The sequence below is a fragment of the Crocodylus porosus genome, unplaced genomic scaffold (assembly GCF_001723895.1).
Source record: "Crocodylus porosus isolate Cpor-Errol unplaced genomic scaffold, CroPor_comp1, whole genome shotgun sequence".
NCBI classification, from domain to species: Eukaryota; Metazoa; Chordata; order Crocodylia; family Crocodylidae; genus Crocodylus; species Crocodylus porosus.
In genome coordinates, this window is record NW_017728950.1 from 12,292,492 (window position 1) to 12,318,826 (window position 26,335).

The following is a 26,335-nucleotide window of genomic DNA, read 5'->3' on the forward strand; positions in this document are numbered from 1 at the left end:
CTGCCTCCCACAGGTGGCAGCCAGGGCTTGGGTGATGCTGGGGAGGTGCGGTGGGGGCTGTGGGCCCTGGAGCACCTGGGAGGTGTGGGGGGCTGTGGGTTGGACATGAGGGGCCATGCTCAGGAAATGGGGCCATAAATAGGGTCATGCTGAGGAAAAGTTTGGGAAGCCCTGGTCTACATGCTTTTGATAAAATATATGCTGAAGTGAAACATTTCTATGGGCCTAAGCATGTCAAATTTCAGGCTGGTACTACTTGGCATTTCAAAGAGAATAATCTATTTTAAAATGTTAATTCTACTTTGAAGAAAAAATTGCACTGCACAGCATGTGGGGGGTTTTTTGCAGCAGATTTAAACCTCATGGCCTACACAGTTCCAACCTGACTGAAACAAATGAAAAAAAAAAGATCAGAGTTTCTTCCGCCATGCATGAGCAATTGCGGACTTCTGGTATCTGGAGAGCGGACTATGCAAAGGAACATCCTGAATCACCATTTCATAAGAAATTTTCTTCTGGAGGAGTTTACGGTCTTCTCCATGGCAATGTCGTTCCCTATGCTTCAAAAACAGACTATCTTCCACTGCTCCAGAATATATCCCAGCAAGCTTTGCGTGCTGAGGAAAGAAATTTCAATGGTTATAGCTGGTGTCTGCTTTTGTCTTAAGTAGCCCTTTAAATAACTGTGCTGTTTACCTGAAAACCCTCACTGATAGGAGAACAAAGTATTAACTGATGGCTCAAAAGAACAACACTAAGCAAGAATTAAAGCAAATATAGTTGGCTACATATAAAAAACACCTAAGACAAATTTTCAAATAATTCTCCCATAAGCATATAAGCTCAACAGCAGTATATTGGTGTACAAACCCCACCAATTTCTTCAGGCAAATGCACGCTAGAATTAAGGTTCAAAATTTTCTGTACACAGAAGTAACATTTGCCTGTCTACTTCCTACACACAGGCAGGCAAGGTTCGTTGGGTAGATGTGATATCTTTTATTAGACAAACAAAATAGTTGGGAAAAAGTTCTTTGCAAGCTTTCGGAGACAAACGCCCTTCTTCAGGCATTGGGAGACTCCATACACACACACACACACACACACACACACACACACACACACGCATAATTATTCACATAATTTTTTTTGACTGCTATATGCATCTATATTTATTTCTGTATGCTAAGTATGTCCAGATCATGTTTCAGAGGTGAGATTCACAAAGAAACCGAGGAGACTAAAATGGGACTTTGTAGTTTTAGGTGCTGAAGTCCAACAGCACAAGTTGCAGAAACCTCACCTTCAGTGCTTAGGCAAAGATGCCACAGATGCCTAATTGTTTGCCGGAAAATTTACTTGGCACCTAGTGCGGCTTCTCTGCATAGCTTGAGAGGCCACCATCTTAGCACTGACAGATGTTTAGGCACCTGTCATCTGCCCAAGGTGATCTGGGATGCACAAATTATACACGCCCCCTTGTACCAAAATCCCCTCTGCAGCCTGATTTAGTTGGATTTAACTGCTTTGAGTTCAGCACTCACAGCCACATTCATTAAAAATCAAGGAGGGGTGGTGATAGTGGTATACACACAGTTATACATAATAGCCTAGTGGGTACAGCTGTCACCCAGGAAGTTGGAGACCTGCATTCTAGGCCTTCCACAGTCAGAGAAGATGTGAATCTACATCTCCAACTTCCAGGGCTATGAACTAAACTTGAGTTTCTACAACTGTCTTAGGCAGTCATGGCCTTTCCAGAGCAAAAAGAAAAGATACTTTAAACATGTTTCCATGTCCTTCCCTTAGTCTCTCAAATCAGAATTCCCATTTGTCTCTCCTTTCCCTAATCCTGATAACATCATTTCCTACAAATCTCCTTTGTTCCCACCTCTTACATGTGCAGACCAGCCCATCACTGTTTTCACAACATTAGATAATTATACCACAGCTGCCACTTCAGCTCTGCTACAGTGTCTTTTAATTAGGAGACTTTTCCTTGACATACATCTGCAGGCTCTATTATTTTGGGAAAATGAGAATACTGCTGCCCACTTTCTCACAAGTACACAGAAGCTAGGTCAGATTTCTCTCACCTCCCAAGTGGTCCACTGGCTCTCTATTCAAATTGCCTTCCATTGCTCTCATCAATCAGTTTAATTTGGCTAGGAATTTCCTTAACTCTGCTTAAGTGATTTCATTTTGTGTTGCACTTTCAGTAAGCGCTTCTGGAATGCTTTTACCAAATTAAATAATAGGGGCAGAGGGTTCATTGCTAAGGAAGAAAATGGCTGGGGGGGGGAGGGGTTGGTGAGATTTCCCAGGAGGTACATAGTCAAAAGGTGGGAATTCACAACAGAAGATGACTGTTTCAGATGTTAAAAATTTCCGAGTAAAAAGCTAATTCACTAATATAGACAAGCCTTGCCTGGCCTGACCTTTTGCAATATTGCCAACTCTCATGATTTTTGGCATTGTTCTTAAAGTCTATGCTTTGGGAATATTAAAAACTTAGCTCTTTCTTTTATATATGTATATAAATATATATAAAAGAAAGTGCTACATTTTTCACATTTCCAAGGCGTAGACTTTAAGAAAGACGCCAGAAGTCATCAGTTGGCAACTCTGCTTATGTAGAGTTTAGAGGATGGCTTGGATGGGATGGTTTGGATAAGGATGATCCTCCTTCAGGCACGGGCTGGACTAAAATCAGTGGTTCTCAACCTTTTTTGTACTGGGACCCAGTTATAAACATTGGCTAGTCCCGACCCAGGGCCCCTCACTCCTGACCTGCTGTCCCCTGCTCCCAGGCCCCAGTCCCCAGTGTGTGGGGCAGGGGATGGGAGCGGGGGTATGTGGGACATGAGGGGTCCCAAGCAGCCCCTTGCAGGCTGGAACTTTGCCAGCCTGCAAGGGAAAAGCCACGGTTTCCCACACTTTTCTCCTTTAAAGGAGAATCCATTTTTAAAGTTTCCTTGCAACTCTTTCATATATTCTTGCAACTCATGGGTTGAGAAATGCTGGACTAGATGACCTGTGGAGGCCCCTTCCAGCCCTATTTCTCTATGATTCTATGACCTTTGGAAATCATGCCAATGGGAGCTGCGATTGTTCAGCACCTATGAAAATCAGGTCTCTATTAAGCTATGCTCAAGAGGAAATGGTTTCCTGCCCCTACTACCTTTAAAGCAAAGTGCCTATTCTTCATGTCTTCTTTCCAGGGCATCACATACCGCTCTGGAATCATCCCATGTTTGCGTGATAACTCTGGCAGATGGCAGTGAGTGAGCCTGGGGGACATAAAACATGTTTTAAAGGAGCGTTTGATAGCGTTAAGGCAGAAGCCCATAAAATTAGTAGCTAAAACCAGTAAATCTATCCAATTCAGAGGGGGAGAAAAAGCCTTTCGTATTGCAATTAGGATGCAAAAAAGCATTCCCTCCTTCCTGCTGCTAAAATGAATGATCTTACTGCCATTTCCTTCTTTGACTGGGGTTAGGGTGACCACTTTTGCAAAACCACCCCCGGTAATGAAAACTTCTGCAATGAGCCCGTCAGGAAAGAAAGAGCCAAGGGGACAGGGACAGTTTGCTTGCTTGCTTCCACTTCCAATTCACTGCAGGCCCTGCTCACTGGGGCTGGGGAGGAGGACTGGGGTATGAATTACCAAGTAGTGCTAAGCTTGTTGGGGGGGTTGTAAAGGCTGTGTCTGTGGGGGGCGGTCTCTGGTTTCCTGATCCCAAAAGCTTTGTGGACAAGAGGGAAACACACACACACATATGCACATACACACACACGCGTGCACACACACACATATATGCATACACACGTACATATACATACACATATATACACACATATATGCCTATACATACACATATATACATATACACACATAAATATACACACACACATACACGTAGCTTGCACTGCTATTCTGGGCTCTCAGGCTCCCAGGCCGTGCCGCAGAGGGAGGAAGCAGCAGCAAAGAAACAAGAGGCGAGACGCCAACCCAAAGGGGATTCAGGGCAGAAGCCCCTGGCGGTGCCTGATCGCGGACCGCGCAGCCGCAACCCCATCCCGTCCCCTGCACGCGGGAGGCAGCCGCGCGGGGGCAGGCGGGAGACGGCCCCGGCCGGCCCCCCTCACCTTCGCAGCTCTGTGTTGGTGCCGACGGAGACCATGGCTGCCGTGCTCTCCCGCCCCTCGGTGCCGCGGGCCCCGCGCTGGGGCCGCCTTTGTGACGCCGCCGGGGGCGGTGGGGCCGCGCCTTCCCTGCCCGCCCAGTGCCCAGCCGGGCCGCGGGGGATGTAGGCATGGGTGCTCGGGGAGGAGACACCGGGCTCCTACCATCATGGGCGCGGGGCTCCTAAGGAGCTTCCTCAGCCGCGCATCGCCCCTTGAGAAACCGAAGAGAAGCGGGCGGGGGGAGAGCGTGACGCCGGTGCTGGCGGCTAGGGAGCGCGTGCTCCCCGCTGCAGAAAGACTGAACCGTGCTCTAGGGCAGCGGTTCTCACCTTGTTTTGGGTACCAGGCCCCATTGATAAATATCGATGGCCAGCCCTGAGCCGGTGCCCCGCACTCCCGATCTGCTGCTCCCTGCCCCCCAGCATGTGTGTGTGGGGGGGAAGTATGTGGCGCATGGTCCCCCCCATGCAACTCTGCCAGCCGGCAAGGGAAAAGCCACCGTTTCCCACATTCTCCTTTAAGGGAGAATCTGGTTTTAAAGTTTGTTCACAACTCTTTCATACATTCTTGTGACCTACTTTTGGGTCACCACCCGCTGGTTAAGAAACACTGCTCTAAAGCAGCGGAAACCCCGGGGGGGGGGGTGGAGGGGTATCAAGTCAAGAAGAGACAGACCTTCAAGGGAAAAAATTAGACCCCATTTTCATACTTTTTCAAAACTGTTTTATTTAACCAGGTTATAAACAAGACACCTTACTTGGTCTAGCCCTTTAGAAGTCTGCCGCCACTCCACTCCTGGAAAACACATTTCAAGAAATCCACTTAGAAAATCCCAAATTTTCTCTTTTTGCACAAGCTAACCAAAACCTGAGCAAATGTTGCAGCGAAGGGAGGGGTCTCACAATGCAAGAGGTCAGTTGTTAAGAGATCATGCTAACAAATTTGTAAGTACCTTTAAACTACTCCCTCAGTCATTTTGCTGCTTCCAGAGTAGTGCAGGCAAAGCTTTGTGTAATTTTAGGCATTTATTAACCCCACCTTTTGGAAATATTGATGTTACAGATCTCAACAGAAAACAAAAAGCCCAGGAACTTTAAGTGTATGCATGTTCTTTTAAAGATGGATAAAAGCCAACATGTTTTTTTTAAATGCAGATGATTGTCTCCCAAATCACTGCATTGAATTATCCAATTTAAGGAAACTCTCCTATTTTCATAAGCTTCACCAATCTTTCAAATCTATTCAAATAAAGAACTGCATCTGGCTTACATTGGGTTTATTTCCTACTGTAGTGAAATCCATGAGAATTTTGAAGGATCAGGTTGTCTATTTCCACACTTGGAACGTGGAGTTCATTAAAATGCTGTGACTATCAAACTGAAAATGAAGTGCTCTATTTGTAGAACACACAACTATAAGTAGCATTAACATATTTCAGATGTCATGCATCGCAACAGAAATTAGTCTGCTACACTGAGCACCCCCCTCCACACACACGCACATGGCTTAGCACTTCTACACCTATTACATCTTCAAATTACTATACAGATGTTAACAAAGTCAGGCATCAACACCTTCTTGGGAGAGGTAAGAATGAGTTATTTTGCAGATGGGGGGGACCAAAGTGGAGAGAAGTAAGAGAAGATGGTGGGCTCTGAACCTTGGGGGGTTGCCTTACAGGCCTGTGGTCAAAGCTACCTGCCATTCGAACAAATACTGGGGTGTAGTCATTTTGTAGGATTTCCATAACACAAGATTTGTTTCTGCACATGTGCAGTCTGGAACAGACAGAAATAGTACAGACACATCTTTAAAAAGAGACTCGGATCAGCGGCAGCAGCATCTAGCTCATTCAGCAGGAATTCAGTTGCAGTCAACAGACTTTGAGGCCAAAGGTACAACCTATGCCAGTTACAACGATTACACCAAACAAGCAGTTAGCTTAGCCCACTCTTGTTACAACAACAACAAAAACACTCTGTCCTGTCCCATTTAAGGATCTAGAAATCATGGACTGCCTCCACTGCTCACTCTGAGGAAGTGGTTATTCAAGGGACTGATGATCGGTTTAATTTTGGGAAACTGAACAGAGGTCTTAATCCTATCAGTAGTACTATTTTTGTCAATACTTTGCCATATTGACCGTATCACACCTTTAATACCATGTCTTACTGGAGATCAGATGTTCCATTACAACTATGAGTGGTGCCTGACTTTATATTTAATCTGTCAAAGTGAATGTTTGTTGGTTAAGCAGTAGCCCTGAGTTGATTCCAAAACTTGCTAAATGACTCAATTTAGGCAACACATACTGTGAAAAAGAAAACAGTCAACTAAAACACCTAAAACATTTTCTGGGGATTCAACAGAGCAACAAAATAGGACACGTAACAGCGCTTCCACACCGTTAAATTTACATAATAATTATGTATTTTGTCCAGCATACAAGTGTTTCCCCATCATCTTTATTGTGAAACTTATGAAAACAAGTTAGAAGTATAATAGAGAAGGCTGATTTAATATACTCATAGAGATATAGTTCAAGTGTTCAGTACATTATTGATTAAAAGATCTCCAAATCATGGGCGTTATCCATTTCAATGGTATCCTCTGGATCCATCTTTATTTCACTGTGTCCTTCCATCTTTATTTCACTGTGTCCTTCCTGTAAGTCATCAAGAGAAGCCAGGGCCTCGGTTGTATCACTAGCAAAAGTTTCTCGAGATGCGTCATCATATTCTTGAAGGTTGAGCCCTTTAATAGCTTGTTTCATCTTCTTCCCCAGAACTTGCATTCTCCTCTTCTTAGCAGCTTTTTTGTTTTCATACTCCTTTTGGTTTTCTACATAGAAAATTTCCTGGAAGAAGAAAAATTTGCTTAACATATAATAACTACTAAATGTTTAAGAGCTAAGGAGAACCTAATCAGAGCACGGAGTGTTCTATTAACCTAGTCATATATTCTAAAATTATATTAACCTTTAAAATTAAAAAAACCCCTATTACCTAAGAAAAAGAATATGCAGAGGCTACATTTTTAGACAGATGCCCTACACACACATTTTGCTGCTGCATAATTTCACGTCTTTTTCAGCTTCCTTAGTGGAAAGGGTAACAATATAGAGGACCAGAGCAATATTTATTTAAAAGAAAACCCCTAATTTTTCTGGACTGAACCAAATTCATACTAAAGTAGATGGTCCTGTAGTTTGTAACAACAGAGCAATTCATGTTATTTCATCTCAAAAGGAGTGATAATTCAGCAGCCTCAGTACAACAAATTTAAATTCACTGTTCATACAATTCAGAGTGAAAGCACAGGCTGGGACTTGATGGAGAGCCTGAAGTGGCAGACAAACTGCAATAAGGAATAGGAGGGGGTAGACTCTATTCCTGCCTTTGCCATAGAGTTCCTACATGATACCAAGTAAGCTGCTTAAACCAATTTTTCCACAAGCTGCCACTATTTGCATCTTCCTTGCTTTTTGGATACCCAATATGAAGCCTTGGGATAGGATCTGTAAACTGATATATAACACTAAAACTGAAAAATCACTAGGTGGCCACCAAAATTGGAGGGTACTTTTGATTTTAATCCATGTTTCAGTTTCTTCATCTAAAAATGTTGTGAAAAGAAATGTTCACTAATGCATGTGAAGCACTGAGTTATACAGTACCAAGTATGACAGAACAGCTGATAAAAAAAAAATACTAGCTCAGAGCAGGATTTAACTAGTGTGTAATCAATAAGGCACTGGCCTACACACTGTGCAATGAAGATAAGGCAAAATAGCGAACAGTTCTTAATTAAACGAGTATTCTGTGCATCCCATGCACAGAATAAGGCAGAGGTTTTGGTGGAACAAGTAATTTGCATTTTTTGTAGCTAAAAGCCATATCACAGTTTAAGTGGACAAATGGGCTAGAATAGACGGTTGGCATTCCCTAATTCTAAAACCACTGGGTCCACAGCCTTAGTAATGTACTTTTAACGTAGAGTGTATGTGTGTGTGCACGTGTAACTATTAAGCCATTGCCTTTTTGTATTTAGACACTTTCCTTGCCTCCTCAGGAATACTAATGGGAATTTGCCCCTTTACTCTACCGTTATTTTCTTAACCAACACAGGTTTTTGTACAATTTAGCCTCCTCTTGAAACCATGCATAAGAAGCACTATGAAAATTAAATAAAACAATTTAGTTTTTAAAAAATTTTAAAGTTTAAATTTACTGAAGACAGTGGCTGCAATTTGATGCTTTTACCTTGATTTGCTCTTCTTTGATGCTGGGTGTGTTTTTCAGCAGGTTTAAATAAACTCCCCCAGGTGTTCTTCTTCTGCTGCCATTCTGTATAAAGAGAAAAATAAATTATTCTCCATACTACCACATTAAAATGGATTAAATATTTGTCATTTAAGAAATCAAAAGTTCTGCCTTATTTATATTTAAGCAAGTCTTTATTTGCAGAAATGTTAATATTTGCACTGTGGTAGTAGTGACTCAGACTCACTATAGTGACCAGGATACTCTGGGCACTTAGAGACTGCAAAGGCCGGGTCCCAGTATGTAAGGTATTTAATAAATATCCCTCATCCAAAGAGGTCTTGTTTGGGCTTGTTTTAGCTATAAGGACCAGTGACCTAATATAGCACTGCATGCTCAGGATGGTGAAGGTGGTGGTGGTGGTGGGGGGGTGGTTTGCCTTTAAACTCTCTCATAGTAGAAAGAACAACTTACTGCCAGGTTAGGCGAGTAGTATTTACTGCGCATACTCCTACCCCACAGTAAATGGAAGCTAAACTGTAGTAACAGCCCTCAATGAATGGTGGCTATGTGATCATGGACTAGCTTCCACATACCACAATGTTAAAGCATACATATGAGCAACTGATGCATGATAAAACCACGTTCCTTTTTAACCTGCAGTAAGTTGTTCTTACGACAAATATCATTAGCTAGTCAGGTAACCATGTTCCAGGATTTATTTTCCCAAAGTTCAATTACAACCTAAATGCCACGTCCTAGTGAGTGAACAGGTGGAGACAGCTTTTGCTTGATAATATAACAGGAATCTAAATACTGTTGCAACTATTTGTATTTCTGAAAACTGAAATGTCTAAAACTAAGGAATTACACATTCAGATTCTCTCAGTGGTTGTCTTTGGTGTGAATGTACTGAATTGACTCATGGCAATATTACCTAAAATTTCATTTATTAGACTCTGTGATGTCTGATAAATCTTTTATTTAAGAACTCTAGAGCTCAAATATTTTCAAAATGTAGTGCTTTATTTAAAGAGAGATGAAATTACATGCATTTAGATGCATTAAAACCTTACTGCATTTTTAAAGATAATCCTGAAATCTCGCTCCTTGCACATACAATCTATGCTTCAGTTGAGTTTAGTGCTTAATGAAAATGTTAATAGTAGGTAGCTGTGTCATAAGAGCAGTGGTTCCCAACCTTTTTTTGCCGCAACCCGCTGCTGGGATCGGAGTGCAGCGGCAGCCCAGGGGCAGGGGAGCTCTGGGCACGTGGTGCGGCTCGTCCTTTGTGTGCAGAGCCACCGGCATTGCCCCTGTGACCCTCATATGGATCATGAACCAAGGTTGGGACCCGCTGTATTAGAGAGTACGTGGAGCTAAACTTTAAAAAATGCAAATGTTCTGGACATTTATTCATACTGCTAACGATAACAAAATGCAACACTTCCCAGTATGCTCTTTCAGTATCAAAGATCATAACTTTCTGCCAAATAAAAACACAGTATAAACTCAGGCTCTTCTTTTTATATTGGAATTCAAGTGCAATACACAACAGTTCCAAATGGAAACAACTGAAGACACCTATACATTTATCGCATCAGTCCACAGAACCCTAACAAAAAATAGGAATTTGTTAGTTATGGCTTTGACTTCCAGCTGAAGAACTTATATAGCATACACACACATAATTGGAGGTACGTGCTTTCATCTACTTTTGGCTAGCAGATGCTTTAGTTTTTTGCAGTACCGTGCATTTCTTATTAAGTGAAGTCTACATAATTAGCTACAATGTTTATACATACATTTGTTAAGTAACACTGTCCACAGTGGTTGCCTGAAAAATCTGATTTAAAATACCTTGTATATTAATTCATGTTATTAAGGCCTACCTAATGTTTTATAGAAAGCATAACAGCCCCTAATAAGCACAGAATTTCTTAATATGTACCTATCTTTAAATGGCTCAGTAGTCTTACTGAATTTGATAAGACTCTTAACCTTGGTTCTTAACTTCATCCATGTGAGTTGTTACCCAAGTCAGTACTCAATAATTCCTTTCGTTAGGCGTATGTAAGCAAGATATAGAGGGGCTCTTGTCTACAAACTTACATGTGCAGGTAAAAGTGCAATGACAGCTAATGTGCAATTCACAGAATCACAACTCCTGCCATGCCACGAGGAGGTGTGATTTTAGGATCATGAATTAGATTCCATCATGCCTTACTGCCAGAGCAGGGGGAGCTGGCAAGTAAACTTCCATGGCTGGAAGCCCCATCAGCTGACCTGGGCTTCCAGCCATAGGGGGAAGGGCGGGGAGGCAGCTGTCCCTGTGGAAGGTAGGTCACAGGTGACAATGCCCCAGTTGCGGGGGTGCTTCATGCACCCCTGTGGCTGTGAGATCATGTCAGCCATGAGGTTGCATGTAGCACCCCCCTGGCTGGGAGCCCTGCCAGCTGAGCTGGGGCATGTTCTCCCATGGCTGGGAGCTAGCAAGAGCTGGGAGCTCCCAGGCTTAGAGTTGTACATGGCAGCCCCCTTTCCCGTGATTGGGAGCTCCAGTTACCCGATGGGGTTCTCAGCCACAGGGGCCCCTGGCCAAACATTGAATTTATGACATGATATGAAGCAGCTAAACATTATTACACATTTTATGGAATAACTTTGTAACTTGTTCCTCTTTTTATCAAACCATTAACTGAATGAACATGTAACAAGGTGACCATTTAAGGCATGATTACCTGGTTAATCATGCCTTAAGTGTAAGATGTAGATGGAGTCCAAAATGCAGCAAAGTTAAATGTATACAACTGTACCTTTATCATAACTGATGAAAACGAGGGAAGAATTATGAATACTGTGGAGTACGCCTAAGCCATCCAGCTCTTTTGACTTCTGGTGGTATATTGCTTATGTATAGAGATCTACCAAATTCACAGTTTCTGTGAAAATGCTGAATTCAGCCAGTCTCCACAAAAAAGCCTGTGCCCCATGAAAAAGGGCAGGGACCACAGAAAGGCACAAAACTGGCAAGTTGGGGTGGGTGGGGAGCGCAAAAGAGCTGCAAAAACAGAAGAGGGCAGGAAGCCCTGGCACCCTGAAGCATGGGGGGAGAGGATACAAATCAGAGGCTGAGCCCCTGCTGTAGGCTCAATCCAGGAGCCAGCCAGGGAAGCTGAGAGGGTTTTTGGTGCTAGCTCTTAAAAGTGCCCACAGGCATGTTCCTGCAGCATGCATGCTTTGCTTCTGTCTGAGGAAGAGCAGAGATGAACCTGAAGTCTTGTCAAGAATGCCAAACATGTTTCAGCAGTGGACCAGGCAAGATAGTATCCTGCAGGGACCTACCACGCAGACGAGGCCAGACTTCTGTACCACCTGTAATCAAACTCTGGATGGGTCCATGAAAGCCAGCATTGATTGTCACTTGGAGTTCGGAGGTACACATGAAGAGGAAGGCTGCTTCAGAGGCTGAAGGTTAGAGCAAGAAGCAAGTGACTATGTCTGGTGGCTAGAAACCTTTAAATACCATTTTGCTTTTGGGAATTGGCTTGTAAGTAAGATAGATATGTATTAGAACAATTGCTCAAGGGAATGGCAAGGGTTAACTGATTGAAAAAAAGCCTGTTTGTGACAGTTTCCTTCAAGGCCCACTGTGTCTGAAGCCACAGACAAAGGCTGGGAAATTGAAGACGTGTACCCCACTGTTCCATAACATGAACAGTGTACCCAAACAGAGATAAGGGGCTCTGTAGCACTGGAGCCAGGTCACAGTGCCCAACTACAGAGCCCTTGGTATTTCCATCTCATCTCCAAATTAGGAGACTGGTAAAAGCCTAAATTAAGATGTGTGTGCATATGATGGGTTTGTCAAACAAAGGAATATACTGACAGACCAGAATATGAATAGTATGATGACTACAGGGAGACCAATCAGTGATGCCTGGGAATGAAGAGTCATTAGAGGAGGAGAAAGAATACAAAAGGAGGGATTTCATAGCAACAAAGGATCCCCAAGAGGGGAACTGAGGCCACCATGGACAGAGGGCACACCACCAGCCCATCTCAACCACTCCGCTAGTGGTGGTGGGGCTTGGCTTTTGACCTCCAGGCTGCTAGCATCTGACATTCAAGAGAGAACCTCAGAGTGAAGCTTATGTATTGGCCAGACATACCTTCCCTGTAGCCCTAAGACTGGAAGATACTGAGTCTACTTGCCTTACCTGAATTATTCTTATCTGCCATCACTGTGTATCAATAAAATTCACTTATTATCAAATGGAGAGGTTGAGGTTGGTTTGAGGATTTGGATCCACCCAGAACAAGGTATCTGGGTCATAAATCCAGTGCCAACAGTGACTTCCCTGTTTAAAAGGACCATAGAAAGCAGCTTGGCAAGGCAAGAGGTGGCATTTTCCTTTGTGGAGGCCTTTGCAATAGCAAACATCCCACTGGAGAAACTAGATCACATGAAGTTAAGGGACAAACAAAACGTGCCAAATGCTGGCAGTTTTCCATGTGCCAACAAACTTTGCCAGGACCATCTCCCTGCAGGGACTGCTTCACATGTACAATCCATGAAGGCTACCTTCAGAGAGTATCATTCCTTTTCCATTATGGCTGATGAAGCCACAGACCCTGAAGACAACTACATGCTGCACATTTTATTTATACCAGGGAGTTGAACTGACCAGGACCTGCCTATGTTTCAAACTGAACTGATCCACCTCACATCTGTCAATTTTTCTACCATTCCCAAGCAATTGTGAAGGTAGCTGTCAACTATGGTGTAGACTTTAACAAGATCTCAGCATTCCTGTCCGACAGCGCCATGTACATGTACAAGGCTTTCCCCAATATGCTCCAAGGAATGCTGCCCAACATTCCTTATGTCCCCTGCCATGTGCACATTCTGTCCCTAGTAAGTAATATTTGGTATATGCAGTTCCCCAAGGTGGATAGTCTGGTGTCCTCTTTGAAGAAAGCCTTCAAGCCCTGTCTGGATCATAAGGTCCAGTACGGGGAGCCTGTCAACTGTCAAAGTGGGGATTCGCATGGCACTGTGCTGTTGCCATCAGAGCCTGTGCTCACACGGTGGAATTCCTGGTTCAACACGGTCTGTTACTACCAGCAGTTTGCAAGCGAGGAGCTGGAAATCACACCCGGCACACGGTATGTGCAAGTTTCATGATCACCTAGGGCAAGGTGACATTCAAAATCAAATGATGTTTGTGGCAGACAATGACACCTTCATGGAGCTCCTGACCTTGTTTGAAGGCCAGCAGGTTGTGAACCACCATGCATACAAGGTGATGGATTTGATAAGCTGGGTTGAAGAGAGTGCATTGCAGGAACTGTCACGCTGCCCTTGTGAAAACCAGCACACAAGAGACCTGTTCCAGGCAATAGCAGTGAAGGTGAAACATTACTACAGGTATGACACGTCACTGACACTGCGGTTCAAACAGCTCGCTGCCCCCTTCTTTAGTGCTGTTTGCATTTTGGACCCTAACCAGGTGTCTTTGCTGAGTTTTGACCCAGTTCAGCTTCTGAAAGCAATTCCTGGATGGGGAAAGAATATGACAATGAACATGCTGCTTATGTGAACTTCAAGGAGTACCAGATTCCTGTGTCCTGGGACTTTGTGATCAGTTTCCACACCTTTACATCCTGGCAAGATGTAGCAACACCATTCCAAACAATGTGGTGGATGCTGAGCATGTCATCTCACTGTATGGACAAGTGTTCACCCACTGAGACAGAGAATGTCTCCAAGCCATTGTAGCTTGGTGCAGCATGCTTGCAGTTAATACATAGCATGAACAGCCTGGCTTAAGGTTAGCATTCAGTTTCAGTAAACTCCTTATTACAGGAGTAAACTCCCCCTTTAATAAAGGTGTATATAGTTAATATTAATTACAATTCATGCTGTGCATGGTATAGCTTTATTTTCATAAGATATTTCAGTTTAGAGTTTAATTAAGTGCTTAGATCAAGGGTGGGCAAAATCTGGACTGTGAACCCTATTTCTGAATGGCACTTGCTGCTGCTGCCAGACTGAGCCCTACTGCCCAGGCACTCTGACCCATCCTTCCTACACCCACTGCCAGGAATAGGACCTATGTGGGCAGGGCATACGGTTGGGATGTGGCGACACCCCGGGATCTTTCAGAGTTGGTAGGGTTGGAAGGGACCTGAAAGGATCATCAAGTCTGACCCCCTGCCATGGCAGGAAAGAGTACTGGGGCCAAATGACCTCAACAACATGTTCATCCAGCCTCCTTTTAAAGACCCCCAGGGTAGGCCCATCACCACTTCTCTTGGAAGTTGGTTCCAGATCCTAGCCGCCCCGACAGTGAAGTAGCACGTCCTGTTGTCTAGCCTGAATCTACCTTCTGCCAGCTTGTGACCATTATTTCTCGTCAGTCCTGGGAGTGCTTGGGGGAACAGGGACTCCCCCAATGCCTGATGGTCCCCCCCCAACTAGTTTGTAAATGGCCACTAGATCCCCCTTCAGCCTCTTCTTGTGGAGGCTGAACAGGTTCAGGTTCCTTAGCCTCTCCTCATAGGGCCTGCCCTGCTGCCCCCTGACCATGTGGGTGGCCCTCCTCTGGACCCTTTCCATATGTTGTCTACATCCCTTCTTAAGTGCGGCACCCAGAACTGGACGCAGTACTCCAGTGTCATATAGAGGGGGAGGATCACCGGACCAGTGTCATATAGAGGGGGAGGATCACCTCCTTGGACCTGCTCGTGATGCATCTGTGCAGATCGGACAAGGTATGGCGCAGGATCCAGTGTCATATAGAGGGGGAGGATCACCGGACCAGTGTCATATAGAGGGGGAGGATCACCTCCTTGGACCTGCTCGTGATGCATCTGTGCATGCATGACAAGGTATGGCTGGCCTTCCTGACTACATCCCCACACTGCCACCCCATGTTCATTTTGGCATCAATAATGACTCCAAGATCCTTTTCTGTACTGACGAGAAGGGAGTTCCCCAGCCTGTACATATGCTGCTGGTTTTTCCTCCCCAGGTACATACCCTGCACCTGTCAGTGTCAAAACCCATCCTGTTCTCATCTGCCCACCCCTGTAACCTGTCCAGGTCCAATTGCAGCCTATTTCTCCCTTCTAGCGTGCCCACTTCTCCCCACATCTTAGTGTCATCTGCAAATCTGAACAGGGTGCTTTTTCCCCTTTGTCCAAGTCAGCGATGAAGATGTTGAATAGTGTAGGCCCGAGGACCGAGCCCTGTGGTGCCCCACTGCCCACATCCCTCCAGGTCAAAAATGACCTGTCCACCACCACTCTCTGGGTGCAGCCTTCCAGCCAATTAGTGACCCATCTGACTGTGTAGGTATCAACACCACAGTCTCCTAGTTTTTTAATGAGAATGGGATGAGAGACAGTATCAAAGGCACTTCCTAAAGTCCAGAAAGACTATGTCCACCGCAACACCTGTGTCCAAGGATTTTGTGACCTCGTCATAGAAGGCCACCAGGTTGGTCTGACAGGACCTGCCTCTAATGCACCCATGCTGGTTGCCCGTAAGCATACTCTCCTCTGCTGGCCCCTTGTGGACATGCACCAGGATAATTTTCTCAAAAAGCATATCCATGACAGCATGGGGCAGGGCCAGAGCAGAGCCAAAATCCACTGCCGCCACACCCCTGTGATGGGTGAGGGTTCTATGGGCTGGACATGCAGGCAGGGAGATACCTCTCCCCTGGCCCCACCCCATGCTGTCACCAAAACAAGATCCTGGCCCTAGTCCTGGCCCAGCTCCCTGTCTGGACATGCAGATCTTGGCTGATCTCCATGGAGACCTCAGGAGAGCAGGTGAATGACAGCACGCTGCCACAAAACCAGGGCTCTCCTCTGGCTCAGGCACTGCACCCCCAGGGTCTCCATGGAGACTGCCAGGAGCTGTGCAGGAAGGGCTGCTAGGAAATGGAGTCTGGCCAGAGGCCGGATCCAGCATTTTGCTCACATCTCTGACTTAGATGGTATTATTTAATAAAGTGTATATAGTTGGTATTACTTGCAATTCATCATGTCCATAGCTTTATAAGATATTTCATTTTAGACCTTAATTAGGTGTTTAGGCTGCTTAATAATAACATGTCAATCCCCTGATTAAGCCTGCAAAAGCTATTAAATGACATATTATTAAGCAGTCTAGAATGTGGTTAGTGGCTTCTGTGGGCTTGATGAGGGGATTAAGTCTGCAGAAATCATTAATTGATGTGTTAGCAAGTCCCGGTTTGGGACCATTGGTCAATGTCTGGGGAGGAGTGGGACTTCTGGGGCCCCTCAGACAATGGTACGGGGGTGGCGGTCCCAGGGGGGGCTGCTAGGTTTGGACTGGGAAAACGGAGCTGGGCACCACGCTTGGACTGTAAAAATCAATGGGCAGTTGCCCCAAACTTGGTAGGTTCCTACCTGCATATATAGGCCAGCAGTACCAAACATCCACACTGTCTATTTATGGTGACCTGTATGCAAAAACTAAGCTGTCATTATAATAGGAAGTTTCTGTTCCCTGTGTTAAGGCAACATCCCCAAGAAGTAATCAACACAAAGATGTCTTTAAAAGTCAGCAGAGAGTCTAATACAGCAGCTGAGAAATGCAGACACTCCTGCCTCAATTCTTTTTGTTACATTGTTTGCTCTGAAGCTTTATAGCAGCATTAGCTATTTACCCATGTTTTCTCACACACAACACACCTTCCAAAAAAAGATCTTATTTTGGGAAAGCAGAATGAAGATTTTTCCAGTCATGGCTGAATTCAGACTGCAGGGGATCTTGATCTCATGACTGAATCCTGACCAGTGCTGCTTATGCAAAAGCTTGTGTTAAACTATTCACAGCCACTGGTGAATTGGCAGCAGCTTCTGGCTACTCAGCTAAAAGCTACTTCCAATTCTACAGCAACTGTGAAAGGGTTAACACTGTACCTCTGCCCCCAAAGTAAACCCCACCCCTCCCTTCCTGAGGCTGGTATGGGGAGAAGCATGGCAGCCACTTCAGTGTTTCCATGCTTCCATTTCAGTCTTAAAAAAAAAAAAAAAAAATCAACTTTCATCCTTAAGACAAGAACCCAGATTTTGGAAGGCTAATTTTTGGGGGCAGTGTAAATGTGGTATAAGAGTAAAAAAGGTAATTGTGGATTGTCCTCATAGTTAAATGTAAAAGAGAAAGAAATGAAGGTATTCCTAAAGTAACACAGGGACTTTGGAAAACTTCATCTAGTGCTAAAAATTCAACATTATTTATTACAACAAGACTGAAAAAACCTATTCCTACTTTTATTAATTTTTCTTACCACTACAAATAGTCCACCATTTTGTTCCACTTCTGCTGTTTCCATAAGTAGTTCAATAGCTTTCCTAGTCCCAATGATTTTCACTACTCGTACTATCAGATCTTTCTTTGGTTCTCGAAGCCTTAAAAAACAAACAAACAAACAAATGCAGTCAACAGAAATTCTCACACGCGTAAATTTGGCATGTTCTTTCAGCTGCACTACTCAAATAAATCAAGACCGTGAAAATGTTTATTCATAATACTTAAGATTCATGTATGCATTGCTGCGTGGGACAGAAGCCTGTAAACCAAATGCACATGTCTATTTTTTCCTTTTAAAGATTTGCCCCACCAACCTACCGTTAGCTCAAACTCAAAATACTGCGTTTGACAGACACAACTGGAAATAGTATGCCATTTTAAATTGCTTTAAATAAAAACCTGATAAGCAGTTACACTTCCTACCCACCGGTATGTGGAATGGTCTTTTTAGCAAGGGCCTTTTCAGCACATAGAGCATCAAATGGTAGTCATTATGCAAAGGAAACTGTCAAACTCATTGTATACAACTAAGGGCTGTCTCTCTCTCACACACCCCATGCAAACAAGACAATTATTTTTCAGTCATCTTAAGTTAGTTGACTGTAAGGAAGTGAAACACTTAGAAAAATGGTGAAAATAAGTGTCCGTTCAAATCCCTTCAGTGTCATTTTCTGCATGAGAGGAGTAGAGTACTTCAAGGGGTTTTTTTGTTTTTTTTTAAAAACATTAAAAAGGAAGACTATCAGAATCAAGCATTCTACTGCAGTGCATGCAACTCAAAACGATGCTATATACAAACACAAAAAAACCCTGAGAGTCAAACTGACTTGCCCAGTGCTAGGCAACCTTTTCCAGCTGTGGGCTGGAATGACCCACCTTGCCTCAGAGACAAGTGGGTAAGTGGGTGCTAGAACCCACCTGCCACTGGCACAGTTCTCTGCAGTGGCATGAGCCAACGTCTGCTGCTGAAGCCCCCTACCTGTGGGCCAAATTCAAAGGCTTTTTGGGCTGGGTCCTGGCTATGGGCCACAGGCTGGGACCCCTGGATTAGCCTGTTTTCACTATGCAAACAAATAAATGCAAGTGATAGCCTAAATAATGAAGAGTATATAAAGTTTTAGGCAATATAACCATATAGTCTATATGTTTCTGTAAACAAGCTATTCTAGAGTAGGAATTATATTCTTAACTTTCATTTTGATAATCAAGGTAATAATGATGCAAAGATGCTCTTCTCTAGTAGTTTAGAACATGGGACCCATGTATATACCTAGGCTTGAGCACATCAATAGTCCCATTAAGCTCAATGAGAGTACTGTATACTTGAAGTTAAGATATAATTTTAATGATCAAAGTCCTGAAATTGTAAAGATTTACACACGGGCTTAATTTCAGACACAAATATGAGTTCAACAGGATTACTGATGAGCTTGAAGCCAGACACATGCTTATGTCCCTGCAGAATTAGGGCCCAAATTAAATATCACTTGGAAAGGGATGGGAGGTACAGGATGAAAGGGGGTTAGAAATAAGAGTCTTGTGAAAATACAGTAAGAACAGGTAGCAGCATTAATCTGTATCCATCTTTGAATGCACGTTGTCTGAATCAATTTAGTTTCCTGTTGGCACTAAGCACTAGAAGTTCACGCACTGTATATGCTACTACACAAAAAAAAAAGATTATATTAAAAGAACATTATTAAAGTTGCCATCTAAGTCAGGAAATGACAGATTTAAGGCTGCCTATGCAATCTTATTTCAGCCCCAATGTGCACATGTATTGTGATAGTCTAATTATATGATAACATTGTATTTGCAGGAGGAAAAGATTTTTGTGGGAGTTATCTTTTACTGGATCAACTGCATGATCAAGATAAACTTAGAGCTCTTGAATGGAGTGCATTCTTCTTCACATCATTCAAAAGCTTGTTTTAAGTTCATCCCAACTATGCAGCTGGTCCAATAAAAGATATTCCCTACAAAAATTCTTGCCTCTTGCATATTACTTGGAGCATCAAAGCTGGACATCACTCCTAAACACTCATTATGTACCGCATGAACTTTGGCTCACATGGGGACAAAGTTTAATTTCTGAACAACTATCAGAAATTTTATGTTCTCTACATTATTTGATAATATTTGACCTTCTTATGCACAATGTTCAGATCCTCATGGGCTGTTCATCCTCATCAGATAGTAACAATACAATCTTCACCACGTTTTATATAAAACCCATCTGTCATGGGGGCATTATTCTCTGTTATACAGATAATGAAACCAAGGCACAGAGAGTTAAGATTAGAAATATCGACATTGTTGGCATCTAATTTGAAATATTCAGGATGGTCTCCACTGATTTCAGTTCCAGCTATGTGCCCAACACTTAGGCAAGCCAGACTAAGTCAGGCACCAGACAAATGAGAAACACAAGGAGTGATCACTTGTGACAGGCTTGAATTAACTAACTTGACAAGCATTATATATGAATTTTGTGACGGGGACAAAATCCAATTCTCCTGAATGGCCTTAATCATTTTCTGAACAATATTTTTTTTCCCTTCCTACAGTTTCCTTATATACTATATATCTTCAAATGTATGCAACTCAGGCAACAAATAAAGCAGGGTCCTATAACTAACAGCCTTTTTCATTGCAAAATATGATTCTCAACCAGGATGTCATAAGAGCCTTTGAAGGCTGTTCTGGGGTGCCGTGCAAGATTAGCACTGTTCAGTGTGCAAGTACCAAAATATGATTCACAAGATCAACCCATATATTCCAACAGGAATCTACAGTGTCAAAATCATTCCGACTTGTCATCCAAGTTCTCTGCAACACAAGATTTATTCTATTTTTTTTTCTTTTTTGACTGGAAAAAAATAGAGTGAAATAAGTTTCTGAAATGGTGCTGCTAAATTCAGAAATGTTACGGAAGAGTGCCTTTAAGTCTACATAAGTTAAGAATTACTGCTCTAGAGCCCTGAAACATTGCTAAAGCATAACCCATTTCACATACTAAAGGATCCAGGAGCCCTTTTAATTGCAGTTGTGTTGCTGTGGGTTATGCCATGTCTCTATACCAGGAAGAAGAGCCAGCAGTATATCTTTCCTGTTCTGGCACTTAACTCCTTGATAGCCTGCCACTGGTCTAGATCTTTTCAAACAAAAGATCACATTTTTAATAGGGTAAATATATCTGTTTTCCTAGCTTTGTTCTGAATAATTTTGGCTGCAAATTCCACCCTCCCAGAAAAAAAAAGGCTGATGCTCAGACTGGAAATTTTCCTAAATGGAGAAGTTTAGCAGTTATAAGTAATTGAAAAAAAACCCAGAACGTGACACATCCTCAGTCTGCAGAGCTACAATCCCCACTGCAAGGATGCTACATTTGCCTCAAGATCCTGGGTGCATGTATAACTTGAGATTTGCTCCTATTATTTAACATGGCCACCTAAAACATTCTACACAAATACAGCCTTATTATTTACTTTGCTAGCTTACATATAAATAAAGGATTGAGGAAATACCATTAAAAAGAACAAAACGCAAAAAAGTCTCACCGATATGCAATTTCATCTGCCACTTTTTCCTCAGAATCGTCTTCAGTAATCTCATACCTCCCTTTATAATTCATCTCTTGTCTTTCACCCAATCTCTCCTTAACAGGCCGTTTCCGTTTGAGATGACCTTTTCCATTTTCTTCCTCCTTTGCCACTGATCTTTTGTCATCCTGCATGTATTCATCCAACTCTTTGTCTAAAGATTCCACCTCCTCCTGAGCTTGCTTCATAAGTTTTTTGGCCAACAAGTAATTATAAGTCTCAGACTGCCTGCTCTTGTCAATACTACCTTCCATTCCTAAAATCCCAAGTTCAGTGGCCACTGCATCCTGATTTTGTTCCTGAAGCACTGAGCCCCAAATGTTGTTGATCTTTCTACCTCCTACAGCAGTTGTTTGCTTTTGCTGGCTCTGATTAAACTGAAAAGGCTCTTGTTTCACAGGAGGAAGGTTAAAGCATTTCTGTCGTTTCCGTTTCCAGAAACTATCATCATCTGAATCCGAAAAACTGTCCTCGCTGGAGTCCAAACTTTTGGTTGTCCGATAAGGAATAGCTGGTGCACATCCTGAAATGTTGCCCTGGAAAGCTCTAGCTGCATTGTTATCATCCTGTGGCTTCTGAAATACAAAAGTTAATTTTATAAATTAATTCTCATTCATTAAAAAAAGGAAAAAAGTAGGGCTGATGTTACTAGGGTGTTGTTATGGAACTGCTGTATTTTTAATGTCTCATATGGAAGTAAATGGCAGCACTTGCCATTAGGGCAGGGGTGAGCAAAATGCAGCCCGGGGGCCAGATGTGGGCCGCCAGACCATTCTATCCGGCCCGCGGGGCCCCTAAAAAATTTAGAAAATTAATATTTGTCCACCCTGGCTGCCTATCATGTGGCCCTTGATGGCTTGCCAAAACTCAGTAAGTGGCCCTCCGCCCAAAATAATTGCCTGCCCGTGCATAAGGGTCTATAGCTCTTACCACGAGTTATTAATTTATCCCTCGGTCCCTTCCAACCCTAATTTTCTATCATTCTATGATTCTATAATCTTAATAACTGTACTCTGCCCAGATAAAAAAAAGCAAGCTAAGGAGATTGGAAAAGCTAGTCCATCCAGTTCGACTCTGGGGAGAGAGCAGCAGGTGTTAAAAAAGAAATTCCCAAACAGGACAAAAAAAAAAAAAGAGACAAAGCAAGGGGTTAAAAAGGACTCAAAGGAGTAACAAAAGGTTACAAAATAACAGGTGAATCAGAGAAATAGGGCTGGAAGGGACCTCCAGAGGTAATCTAATCCAACTCCCTGTTTGAGGCAGGATCATTCCTATCCAAGCCAAAATCTAAGAGAAGGGGTGGGCAACTTTTCTGACAGCCAGGGGAAGGCAGTGGCCTTTTCAACAAGTCAAAAGAAACTAGCTTGGAGCAAAGATAGGGAGGGGCACCCCAACTGAGAAGACAAGCCACAGCCAGCAGGGAAGGACTCTGGATGGAGCTAACTGGGAATTCCCCAACAAAATGAAGAGCTTTACAAAACTGGTGGTTCACTGAGCCTAAAATGTCTTGAATTAAATTAACTTTTGTCAAATCCAAGGCCTAACACCAAGGAAACCCTGCATGGATTCTGGTCAGTTCTGCTCCCAGCTGGTGACTCTGGAAGATTCATGGGGTGCAGCTCCAGACCAGTCTGTTAACTGGTCTACTCCAAAACTGTAATTCCTGGAGCCCCTGCAGCAAATCAGTGAAATTGAAAGAACATCATTTTCACTGCTGGCATTAACAGGAAAATGAACAAGAATGACAACTCCAAGAAGCAGCTGTAGGGTCTGGGCAGTTTGCTGGAAATTCTGGACAGTTTGGCTTCAATCTCATCTGAACCAAAATCAAATTTCAAGATTTCCTATGAAGCAGAAACCCCGTTTTGGGCCAGGTCCAAACTCTGAATGTCCCAAATCTCCAAAGTGGTGAGAGAACTGAGGTAAGGAAACTAATATGAGATTTACGATTATCTAGCATCGTGCATTTCTTACATTGTCTTAATAAGGAGCTATATGTGTCTAAAATTCAGGCAAAGTCCACATTTTTGTCTCACTAAACACATACCCCTGCAGAGGGAAACTGTTAGGGGTGCACTAATAAAGATCTTTTGGGTCGATACTGATGGCCGATTACTAAAGAGCCACATCAGCCGATACCTATCCCATTGCTGATATGCAGCCTGGCACCTTGGAGAGCAGCATCTGGCTGCTAAGTCTGTTAGGTGGGGAAGGAAAGGGGCAGAGGTGAGAGATGCAGACTGAGGCCCCTGCAATGAGGAAGTGGGGCTGGGGCTTGGGCAGGCACTGCCCAGACGGGGTAAAGTGTGGGATGGAGCTGCAAGTGGCTTGTCTGGAGGGGTGGGGGCAGAGAATTCTGTTACACACACCCCCAGGGAAGCATGTGCCCCCCCAGATCTGTGCACAGGGCAAGGGCAGGCTGCTGTTCCGGGTTGGAGCTGTGGGCGACACCAAACTCTTCCCGGCAGCAAGGGGGCCAGGCCAGGGCTGTGCTTGGGCTGAGCAGCAGTGGTGGTACTGGGGTGGGGGTAGAGGGCTATGGGGTGAGGTATGGCCACCTCAGAATTTGTCATAGCCCCCCTCCCAGTGCCACCGCTGCCTGATCTGAGGGCAGCCCCAGCCCAGTCCCCTCAAGCTGGGAAAAGGCCAGTGCCCCTTACAACCCCAAGTGAGCAGAGTGAGCCCACCCTTGCCCTGTGCACAGATCCAGGGGGCACATGCTCCCCCCACCCCCGATGCCTTCCTCAGGGATGTCTGCAGCAGCAGGAGCTATCCCCCGCTCCCTGCACCTGCCTCCTTCTCCCCACCCCGATGAACCGCTTGCAGCTCTGCCCAGCCCGAGCCCCACTCCCTCCCTCACTGCAGGGGACTTGATCTACACCCCTCCCCATACCCCTTTCCTTCCCCAACAGTCTTACCAGTCAGATACTGCTCTCCAAGCTGCCAGGCTGGCTGCACACATGCATGCGGCATTTATTGACAACATTATCAGCCACATCAGCCCAAATACGCTGATTGCCAATAATGTCAATTTTCCTTTTATCGGTGCCGATACAATATGGGCCTATGTACTGGTGCACCTCCAGAAACTATAAACCAGAGGACACTCACCTAGCTAGTGTTCTGGGTGACACGTACCTAAATTATAGGGGTAATGGTGTCAGCAGTGGTCTAGAGGGCCTAACAATTTTGAATGTAGTTTTCTGTCTCAGAAAAGGACAGTAAATAAGGGTCTGCATCCTGAGTGAGCAGCCTATCAAACTTACTGAAGAACAGGGCCTGGAAGAAAATCAGAGCACGTGGATCCAGTTAATTCTGACCAAACACAGCAGACCAGTGAATGTCCAGCTGGGGAAATCACTGTTGAAGCCCAGACAATTTACAGGAAAATCATTCTGAAACAAATACAGCTATACCCTGCTTTTAGACAGAAACTTTATCCAAAGATTTCACCAAAGATTTCAAAGCATTCTACAAAAACCAAGTCACCCCATGAGGGTACCCTGGAGACTGCCTAATTGCCCCTTCCCATGTAGCCAATGGGTAAACTGGAAAATTCAAAAGCAACTCATTTACAGTTGCACAGAGAACCCGTAAAGGCTGATAGTGATAACATCACCCAGAGTCCTGGTTCCCAGTCTTGGACTAACCAAAAGACAATCTCAAAACAAGAATCCCAGGACTTCGTCTCCATTACTAGTTCTCTGCCAGCATACTTGAGCCACCAAAACAGAGTGGCTAAAGCACATACACACCTGCACGGCTTTGCACAGCTCCACTATGGCAGAAGTGCTGGCAGGGCATGCATTTGCAGGGCTGGACCAGCAAACACAAAGCCGGGATGCACCTATGTGCACCTTCTCTTGACTGCAGGGTGGCCGAAGCCTTCTGCTGCTCATGTTACTTGGCTGACACATGCAGGGCTGTCACCACACAAGAGCTGGGTGCAAGCATGGCCACCCGCTCTGTTTTGCCAGTTGGTCTACTGGGAAAGAGCAGGCTAGGCCTGACTTGCCATCATTTTCAAAAGGTGATGTTCAAGAAAAGGGACCAGGAAACAAAACAAGCTTTGAAAAAATTATCTTTTCTCCCTTTGATGAATCCATCTCCCTTGCTAGCCCAGCTGGCCTTGCACTGACCTGCCAGCATTACTGGGAGGAGGTGTTAGGGGGGGCAGAGTAGACACCTTAGTATCCCATATTTAACCTCTTTAAATCAGAAGGGCTTTTGGTAGCCCAAGTGGCTCCAGGCACGCTGCCAGGACACCTCCACCCATTGAGCACCCACCTCAGCACCATGTTGAGGGGGATACAGCTCAGAGAGGAAAAAAGCATCTCGATCACATGCATGAGGTGGCACTGGGCTGTCCAGTTACCCTAGCCCAGCTTCTTCTGCCTCCCCCTTTCCCAGGGGGGTCTGAGACCAGGACAGGAACCTAAAGTGAATTTAGCTACTCCATCAAAGCCTCTTCAGGGCTTGAAGGCCCAGCAAAGGAGGTGGGGTAAGGCCAGGGGCTGGGGAAGGTGTTCCTGAACCCAAGCCTGCGGTTCCCAGGGCCCCTGACACGAGCAGACACCCCAGAGCCACGGGGCAGCCCCACGGGGGCGCCAAGGTCTCCCCAGCCCGCAGCCCCCCAGCAGCGGCGGTTAACGGGGGAGGATTCCAGAACGAGGCGCTGCCCCTCCCCCCCAAACCGCGCGCAGCCGGAGGGAGGGGTCGGGCGGGGAAGAGGATGCGGCGCCTGCAGCCTCTTCTCACCGGCGGCAACGGCCCGGGAGCGGCGGCGGCGGCCACAGGCATGTCGGAGTCCGAGTCGGAGATCTCGCCGTCCTCCACATCCTGCTCCATGCCCCGCGCCTCTAGCGCCATCTTAGCCCGAACCGCTGCGCACTGCCGGCGGGACTGAGGCTAGGGAGGGGCAGGAACGCGAG

General features: G+C 44.6%; 2 protein-coding genes across 4 annotated transcripts; both read right to left on the reverse strand.

Annotated features, from left to right (window-relative positions):
* Window positions 1-314: 314 nt before the first annotated feature.
* Window positions 315-4,189, reverse strand: TEX43 (testis expressed 43). The gene is made up of 3 exons (XM_019555437.1): window positions 4,150-4,189; window positions 3,182-3,290; window positions 315-617 (listed from the first exon to the last, which is right to left on the reverse strand). Exons 1-3 carry the CDS (start codon window positions 4,182-4,184, stop codon window positions 411-413), a joined length of 351 nt encoding a protein of 116 aa, XP_019410982.1. The 5' UTR covers window positions 4,185-4,189; the 3' UTR covers window positions 315-410.
* Window positions 4,190-5,617: 1,428 nt separating this feature from the next.
* Window positions 5,618-26,333, reverse strand: PHAX (phosphorylated adaptor for RNA export). 3 transcript variants are annotated; one of them, XM_019555206.1, is made up of 5 exons: window positions 26,199-26,333; window positions 21,363-21,979; window positions 17,780-17,900; window positions 8,451-8,534; window positions 5,618-7,045 (listed from the first exon to the last, which is right to left on the reverse strand). In XM_019555206.1, the coding sequence occupies exons 1-5, from the start codon at window positions 26,271-26,273 to the stop codon at window positions 6,752-6,754; spliced, it is 1,191 nt and encodes a 396-aa protein (XP_019410751.1). In that variant the 5' UTR covers window positions 26,274-26,333; the 3' UTR covers window positions 5,618-6,751. The 3 variants fall into 3 exon arrangements, with proteins under 3 accessions (XP_019410751.1, XP_019410750.1, XP_019410749.1); XM_019555205.1 differs by having other exon boundaries at window positions 26,163-26,333; XM_019555204.1 differs by lacking the exon at window positions 26,199-26,333 and adding an exon at window positions 25,160-25,352.
* Window positions 26,334-26,335: the final 2 nt, after the last annotated feature.

Coding starts and splice junctions, on each gene's coding strand:
- TEX43 (XM_019555437.1), bottom strand. CDS start 4,184: ATGGTCTCCGTCGGCACCAACACAGAGCTGCGAAG. Junction 3,291..4,149: donor ACCAACACAGAGCTGCGAAG/GTGAGGGGGGCC, acceptor TATGTCCCCCAG/GCTCACTCACTGCCATCTGC. Junction 618..3,181: donor ATAGGCACTTTGCTTTAAAG/GTAGTAGGGGCA, acceptor TTCTTTCCTCAG/CACGCAAAGCTTGCTGGGAT.
- PHAX (XM_019555204.1), bottom strand. CDS start 25,321: ATGTGTCAGCCAAGTAACATGAGCAGCAGAAGGCTTCGGCCACCCTGC. Junction 21,980..25,159: donor AGCTGTGCAAAGCCGTGCAG/GTGTGTATGTGC, acceptor TTTGTATTTCAG/AAGCCACAGGATGATAACAA. Junction 7,046..8,450: donor TCAAAGAAGAGCAAATCAAG/GTAAAAGCATCA, acceptor TTCTTCTTCCAG/GAAATTTTCTATGTAGAAAA.